At 50.9% G+C, this 8,307-nt stretch overlaps 1 protein-coding gene across 1 annotated transcript; it reads right to left on the bottom strand.

Annotated features, from left to right (window-relative positions):
• Positions 1-1,647: 1,647 nt before the first annotated feature.
• On the bottom strand, positions 1,648-6,021 carry LOC135697661 (uncharacterized). Its single transcript, XM_065217436.1, has one exon. The coding sequence runs from the start codon at positions 6,019-6,021 to the stop codon at positions 1,648-1,650; it is 4,374 nt and encodes a 1,457-aa protein (XP_065073508.1).
• Between the last annotated feature and the right edge of the window lie 2,286 nt (positions 6,022-8,307).

The following is an 8,307-nucleotide window of genomic DNA, read 5'->3' as shown; positions in this document are numbered from 1 at the left end:
TTTCCTTTCACCTGACAGTTCCCATGACAGTTCAGCATGACAGCTGCGGTTAACGCTCGTCCACACATTCGTAACGGGTGTAACCGGGACTCACTTGGTAGCCGGCGGCGACTGCCCTGTGAGTTCGCCAACATTCCCCCGCCCGTGTAGTTCCGGTTCGCTGGAACTCTCATCTTCTGGCTCTCCAGATGATTTCTGAATGTCCAGCAAAGCAAGCTTGGTTGCCGGTCGGCTGAACACCCCCCTGGAAGTGTGCACCACTACTCTTCGAACTTGACCATCCTTTCCTGACACTACATCCGTGATCCTCCCTCGCAGCCATCCGTTGCGCTTGCCTTCGTCGACCACGACCACCAAGTCACCGGGTTTCAAAGGCTTTAACGGTCGGAACCACTTGGTGCGTCGGGTAAGTGTAGGTAAATATTCGTGTACCCAGCGGCTCCAGAAAGTATCAACTAGATTCTGGGCAAGCTTCCAGCTGTCCCGTAGACTTGCGTGGTCTTGCACCAGATCCCGGCTAGGTTGGTTGATGCCTTGCGTCCCGTAGACCAAGAAGTGGTTGGGCGTGAGAGCCTCTTGCTCCGAATGATCCAAGGGGATATAGGTTAGCGGTCTCGAGTTAACTATCGACTCTGCTTCGAGCGCGACGGTTTCCAGGACCTCGTCACTGGGGTGATGTGGATGGTCTGCGATTGCCGCCATTGCCACCTTCACTGACCTGACCATGCGCTCCCACGGTCCTCCCATATGGGGCGCTAGGGGTGGATTGAATAGCCATCTCGTGCTCACATTTGTGAATGTCACACTACAGTGTTCGTTGATGGGTTTCAGCTGCTCCTTCAGCAAGTTGCTGGCTCCCACAAAGTTGGTCCCGTTGTCTGAGCAAAACGTTGCCGGGGAGTCCCGACGTGCCACAAACCTTCTTATGGCCATCACGCACGACTGAGTGGACAGGCTGTGGACGATCTCGAGATGAACTGCTCTGATGGACAGGCACGTGAAGAGCGCTACCCAACGCTTGACTAAGCTGCGACCTTGTTTTACGAAGACGGGCCCGAAGTAGTCCACCCCAGTGTGCGTGAATGGCCGTATGAAAGCGGTCAACCGGATTTCTGGAAGAGGCGCCATGATTGGTGCCCGAGGTGCTGCCTTCTGGATTCGACAATATTGGCACTGCTTGGCTACCTTTGCAATCACTGCGCGAAGTTGTGGAATCCGGAAACGCTGTCGTATCTCGTTGACTACCGTTTCGTTGTTCCCATGTAGAAAACGGACATGATAGTGTTCCACGAGCAACTCCGTCACTCGATGATCCTTCGGGAGGAAGATTGGATACCTCACATCCTTTGTTACCATTGGTGCAGCTATTATTCGACTATTCATCCGAAGAACTCCATCGTCGTCCAGCATCGGAGTCATCGTGTACAACGCGCTCGATCCTGCTATCTGCTTCGGTTCCGCGTCCGGGTGCTCTTTGTTGTAACTGAGCGTGGCGTATTCATCCGGATATTCTTGCTTCTGCACCTGCTGCCAGATCAGAGTTTCGGCCCTCCGCAACTCTTCTTGCGTAAGTGGACCCTTTGCATGCATACCCAGGAACACCTTTGTCGCACGAACAACGTATCCGGTCGTCCGCTGTAGCCTCGATCACTTGGAGAATCGTTGAAAATTTATGACCGGCGGTGGTGTGACGCGATGATGTAGAAATACCGTTCGCAACTCCTCTGCCGTCGAAAAATCTTCCGAAATGCCCTTTCGCCAGTTCTCGTCCGGTTTCATCAGGAAAGCCGGTCCTACATACCACCAGTCGTCGGGTCTGAAACTGGGTCCGTCCCTCCACTTCGTTGCTTGATCGGCTACGTTCACTTTTGATTGTACCTTTCGCCACTCGTCCACGGTAGTCGTGCTCAGAATTTCTCCTACCCGGAAGCCGACGAATTGATGATATCGTCGTGTCTCGGATTTCAACCACGCAAGGACGGTCGTCGAGTCTGACCAGAGGTATCGAGCAGCCACTGGTATCGTCAGCGCCTTACAAATGTTGTCCAGCAGTCGGGAGCCGATTAAGGCTGCCTGCAATTCTAGCCTCGGTATTGAGAGGGGTTTTAACGGCGCTACCTTAGTCTTCGCGGCTATCAGCGTGCATCGAGGCATCCCATTGCACATACTCCGAAGATAAGCAACACAGGCGTACGCGTTCTCGCTTGCATCGACAAAGACGTGAATCTGCGAATCGTTCGGTGTAGCTCCGGTTGCCGAGAAGAAACATCTGGGGACTTTGACTTCACTTATATTCACCAGTAATCCGATCCACTGGCGCCAGTTTTCCAGTATTTCACCACTAATCGTTTTGTCCCAGCCCGATCCAGTCCTCCAGATTCGCTGCATGAGTATCTTTCCGTGAACCGAAAAGTGTGCCACCAGTCCTAACGGATCAAACAAAGACATGATCGTCCGTAGGACTTGACGTTTGGTAGGTGCATCCTGACTCTTTACAATGTTTCGAACTTCCTCCTTCAGACTGACCTCGAAACTGAAAACGTCTTCTGATGGTCTCCATACCATACCAAGCACTCTCTCTACATCCGAATCCAGGTTGAGGGACTTCTGCAGAACTTTGCTGGTTTCTCCTATGCGCTCGAGCACTTCTGAGGAGTTCGAAGAAAAGTCTCGAATCTCCATCCCAGCCTTAGAATGCACATGTTTCACTTCCTCTATCAGCTCTACCGCTTCTTCTACCGTCTCCACACTGTCCAGGTAGTCGTCAACGTAGTGGTTTTCGATTATGGCTTTGGCTGCGCCAGGGAATTGGGCCGCGTACTCCTCTGCATTCCTGTTTTTCAGATACTGTGCGATGCACGGGGAGCACGCTGCGCCAAATGTAGCAACATCCATCACGAAAATCTGCGGTGGCTGCCTAGGGCACTCTCGGAATACGAACCTCTGCGCCTGTTTGTCCCTTTTCCGGATCAGGAATTGGTGGAACATTTCCTTTATGTCTCCACTGAATGCCACGCGCTTCTGCCGGAAACGCAGTAGAACAGCAGGTAGAGCGGTCAGCATGTCTGGCCCTTTTAGCATTAGATCGTTGAAAGAAACGCCGTTCACTCGGGCTGCAGCATCCCAAATCAGTCGTACCTTTCCTGGCTTATTAGGGTTCCTTACTACCCCGAGTGGCAGGTACCAGACGCGTCCCGGTTCCGTAGACTCCAGTTCAGCTGCAGTTATGCGATGAGCGTACCCCTTTTCGAGATACTCTGCGATCTGTCCCCTTACCTTCCCGTCGAGGTAGGAATCCTTGGACAACTTCCTCTCGAGCGCTTCCATTCTACGCACTGCCATTGGGTAGCTATTTGGAAGGCATGGATCATCGTTTCGCCATAGAAGTCCGGTCTCCAATCTTCCGTCAACTCTTCGAGTGGTTTCCTGGAGAATCTTCAAGGCACGCTTGTCTTCCTCCGATTGAGGACTGTGCTTGATGTTTGCCTCGTCTACTGCCAGAAACTGCCTGAAAAGGTCGTGAAGTTCTGTCTCTTTTTCGCATTGCTCCACGTGAGCATTCACGTACTCCACAAGACTACTTTGGATAGCGTGTCGTCCGTAAATGCACCAACCCAGTCGAGTTTTTGCTGCAACCAACTCTCCAGTACCACTTTCTCGACTCTTGAGTGCACTAATCAGCTTAGCGTTGTCTACTCCGATTATCAGTTGAGGTGCGACATCTGCGTATCCACGCAGTGGCAGTTTCCTCAGATGGGGATGCACTTCGCAGAGCTCCTCGTAATCGACAGTCTGACTGGGTAGTTTCAACTGTTCTACCGTCCTTGCTCTCAACGGGAAACTCTTCTCCTCGCTCCGTCCTGAGATGGTTATCTGAATACGTTGCGATCCATTCTCGATTCTTTTCACACTACCCGTCCAGCACAGACACAACGGTTCACTGGGCCCTTTTACTCCTAGCACGTTCGCCACTTCCGCTTCCAACATGGTTGATGAAGATCCGTCGTCGAGGAACGCGTACACGTCCACGCTCTTCCCGTTTCCGTACAGTGTCACAGGAAGATAGCGCAGCAACGCAGATGAAGTTAGGGAGTGATGATGCTGGTGCGCGACGTTTCTGTTGGTAGATGTTGATGGTGATGGTGTAGTTGACTCTGGTTTCCTCGAGTGCAGCAGAGGATGGTGACGCATGTGACAGTCTCCGACTCCACACTCTTGCTTGGAGCGACATGGCCATGATCGATGAGGGACTAAGCATAGCCGACACAATCCTTTCTGCCGCATTACCTTCCACCGTTCGTCTATATTCAGCTTCTTGAACTCAGGGCACTCAGCGATACGATGGTCCGATTTTCCGCAGTGTAAACAGGGCTTGCTAACTGGGCTGATGACTTCCTTTTGACCAGTGCTGCTTTCTGCAGGTCCCGTTGTTGTCGACGCTTGTTGATGCACGAACAGCTTCTCCTTCGTAGGTTTTTCCCGCCTACTTTTCTCCAACTTTCCCGAACTCTGAAATCCCAGATCTACGTGTAGAGTTACATCACTTGCCATCATTACAAGCTCCTTCATGAAGTCGTTGAATGCGGCCAAGTTGACAGTATAGTAGCTGCGTTTGTAGGATGCCCATTGTAGCTTCAGGTTCGGTGGAAGTCTATCTACCATCTCTTGTAGAAGCATAGGGTTACTAATATGCTGCTGTTGGTCCGCCAGAATCATGTGCTCAACTAGATTTTCCACCCCCATACCAAACTTGATCAAGGTTTTGAGATCATCGCCACTGGGAGAAGGAATTTCGCGCATCCGCCTCAGAAGTGAAAGGATGATAACTTCTGGCCTTCCGTAGAGTCTTTGCAGTGTAGTCATAACGTGAGGGACTGACTCCGGTATCAGCAAACGGCTGCGAACACTTTCCAAAGCATGACCGCGAAGGCACCGTTGAAGTCTTGCCAAATTCTCGGCATCATTGTATCCGCACGCTTCAGTAGAATTCCGGAAGGAGCTGAAGAACAGCGGCCAATCCTGCGGATCTCCAGTGAATACGGGTAGCTCTCGTGGTATGACTTGACGAGCGGCTAGTTGTTCGGCTGTAGGTCCTGCTGCGCATCGTGGACGAACTGGATTAGGAACATTCTGCTGCACTGGCACTGACTGATCGTTCTGGATCCCCGACGCGAACGGCTGCTCAGGCCCCGGTGGTAGCTCTGGCGCCATCGAGTTTGGTACGCGATACTGCTGACGCCCCGACGGTGGCAAAAACACCGATGACGTTGGTACCTGAAACGTCTGGTGCCCCGGCGGTGGCACAAACACTGACGAAGTTGGTACTTGGTACTGCTGATGCCCCGGCGGTGGCAAAAGCCCCGATGAGCTCGGCGCAGGGAATTGTTGTTGCTCCGGCTGCAGCAAGTACTCCACTGAATGTCGGTAACCACCAGAATGTTGATAACCACATGACATGGGTTTTGTGTTTTGCCCTTGATTCAAAACTGTCGACTGCTCACGTCTGTTATCCCTCAGAAATTCTGGATGTTGTGGTTGGCGATACAGGTTAGTTCCCTGCTGCTGTTGAGAACTCTGGACCGTCCCCTGATGTGGGACCGATGACCATGTATTGGGTACGAAATGCTGGGTTTGTTCCATCGGTGGCTGCTGCTCGATTGGAATCGTACACAAACTTGGATCGGTTGGTAATCTCGGTGGAGGCAATGTTGGTTTCCCCATAAAACTTTCGTATCCGACTGGTTGGTTCACCGACTGTTTCCACTGGGTACGTTGGTCAAGGCGTGGCTGCTGCATTGACGACTGCAGATTCGATCTTGTATACTGCTTGTGCCCCGACGATGGCAGAAGCACCGACGAATTCGGCTCGATGACTTGCTTGTGCCTCGACGGTGGCAGAAACACCGACGCATTTGATTCGATACCCAGCTTTTGCCCCGACGGTGGCAGAAGCACCGATTGATTCACTTCGAAAAACTGCTCGTGCCCCGACGGTGGCAGAAGCACCGACGAGTTTGACATTGTCTGTCGGATGTTCCCTGGCGGCAGCACAGGGGCCGACGTATTGGGCCCGGGGGGAGGCTCGCGTTCTTGCGGCGATGCATGTGGGTGAGGAGGTTGGGAGAACTGGCCCTGACTAACAATGTGTAGACCTACTGACTCACTCTGACTTTCATTCCTACCCATAGCCCCTATCTGACTGGTTTGATGATCTGATATTGGTACTACGAGCGATTGTTTTGGTGTGCTAGTTTGCACAACCTCAACTATAGGTGGCAATCCTACCTTTAAATTAGTATTACTTCTCACCTGGTTCGCCGCTGCAAACAAACCTGTACTGGTGGGTGTACCGAAGTATACTTGCGTACCATTCATGTACGACATCGTATCTGCGACGCTCGTCAACGAAGAAGCAACTGGCTCCGACTGTGTACCTATAATGGGCTGGGTCTCTCTCTGCGTCTGCACTGACATCCTGATGTTGTTGGTGGCGGTAGGGTTTTCCGAACCAGTTCGATCGCCATCAGTCGCATTAACTGTCGATACGATAGCTTCCGGAAACGAAACATCCACCTGGGATCCGGTGGGAACTGGAACTGCATCTTCCTGCTGATTTACGACGTTGTTTGTCGACGTTTGTACCGGCACTTGATTCCCGGTCGGTTCACTGAAAACTCCTTCCTGCTGCAATACTGCACTCTCGCACGTTGACGCAATAACTGCTTCTCCCGGCTGGGACGAACCTATGGCTTCGGCAACGTCACTTCCTGTAGGGGTTTTTCTTGTCGAGCCGAGCTGACTTCCAGACTGGTTTCGTTCTACAGTATCCGTGTGTGTACGAGTGGCAACAGCGTTTGTCGACGTGGTAGTTTGTTGACCCTCTGTCTGACTTGCTGCTCCAATCCACCTACTTGTGTTCTCACGGATAATCCTAGAGCTTACTCTGCTCCTCACGCTGCGATTCTCTTCTTCTTCACATAGTTGAGCTTCGAGCGCATCGAAACGTTGCTTCCCAAAATCAGCTTCTACCTGTCGTCGCAATCGCTGAAACTTTTCAGCATCCTCCAGCTCCTACAACCGATTTTCCCGTTCCGAATCCAGCTGCTGCAACCGCAGCGTCAATCGCGCTGCACTGAAACTACTTCCAGACGTCGTGCGGGAACGTCTACTGGTTCGGTGTGAAGAAACGGTGATGACATCTTCATTTTCGACGCACTTCCTGCAGGTGAAACTTCGATCAACATCGGCAATCGAATCACCCACTTCTGCGCACGAAAAGTGCGCATATCCGTCGCACTTGTCACACTGAACCAAGTTGTCGACGTTGTCCGGCCGATCGCACATCATGCAGTGGTTTTCCGGATTCATCTTTCCGGATCTCTAGTCACGCAGCGAAAACAACCTCAACTCACCAAATCAACCACAAAATCTTTGAAGATTTGTTCGGGAGAAAACTTTCGTAGCGGGATGAGAAAGAAACACCTCTCTGTTAGCAGGTTACTCAACGCAGCTTCAAAGCTGAAAATTTATTTCGGGGTTAGCTTGGGTCAAATCGTTTAAAGAAACTTACATTTTGGTGCCTTTATAAATTCTTCCACGCTAAATTTCTCCAACAATCCTTCGTGCAAATCACTGCTATCAAAATAGTTTGATTAAATATAAGTATTTCATCTTCCACTAATTCAATTACCTTTGTTGACTACAAACTACAAAGCCGTTTTATTAATATTAATTGAAACAAAGTAATGAACGCACTAACTCTTTCCACTAAATTCAATAGATTTTTCTGTATTGTTTACTTTCTTTTCTCTTTTCCTTTCACCTGACAGTTCCCATGACAGTTCAGCATGACAGCTGCGGTTAACGCTCGTCCACACATTCGTAACGGGTGTAACCGGGACTCACTTGGTAGCCGGCGGCGACTGCCCTGTGAGTTCGCCAACAGTGAGTGAGCCTTCGTTTCATGTTGCCTGCTTTGTTTGTATTTAACACACACAGTCGTGCCTGCCGAGACGAACTTGGAATGCGTAGGCATTGTGTTCATTTTCTTCTGTCGTTTTGCTTTTTCTCATGATCGTACTGCAGAAGTCTTCACAGTTTTCGTTGTGCTTTTCATCATCAGCAGCGAGTGTAGCGTTTTGCTTGTGAGCAGCGACCATTACTGGTGATTGTTGTTTGTCATGGCTCTAACTCTCACTGTGTGACAAAACGATCTGTCAGCGATAGTCGGTTGGTGCGAAGACGAGTGTCACGTGAGTGTCATGATATTTTGCATCACTGCTGATGGCTTCCAAATTTATTTACCTT

The sequence above is a fragment of the Ochlerotatus camptorhynchus genome, unplaced genomic scaffold, assembly GCF_037179485.1.
Source record: "Ochlerotatus camptorhynchus isolate MF236.1 unplaced genomic scaffold, CSIRO-AGI_Acam_v1.1 ptg000077l, whole genome shotgun sequence".
NCBI classification, from domain to species: domain Eukaryota; kingdom Metazoa; phylum Arthropoda; class Insecta; order Diptera; family Culicidae; genus Ochlerotatus; species Ochlerotatus camptorhynchus.
The sequence above is the reverse complement of the archived record's forward strand: the minus strand, read 5'-3'. Positions and strand labels throughout refer to the sequence as shown.

Excerpts from the sequence above, each read along its gene's own strand:
- LOC135697661 (XM_065217436.1), bottom strand. The coding sequence starts at position 6,021 with ATGTCAAACTCGTCGGTGCTTCTGCCACCGTCGGGGCACGAGCAGTTT.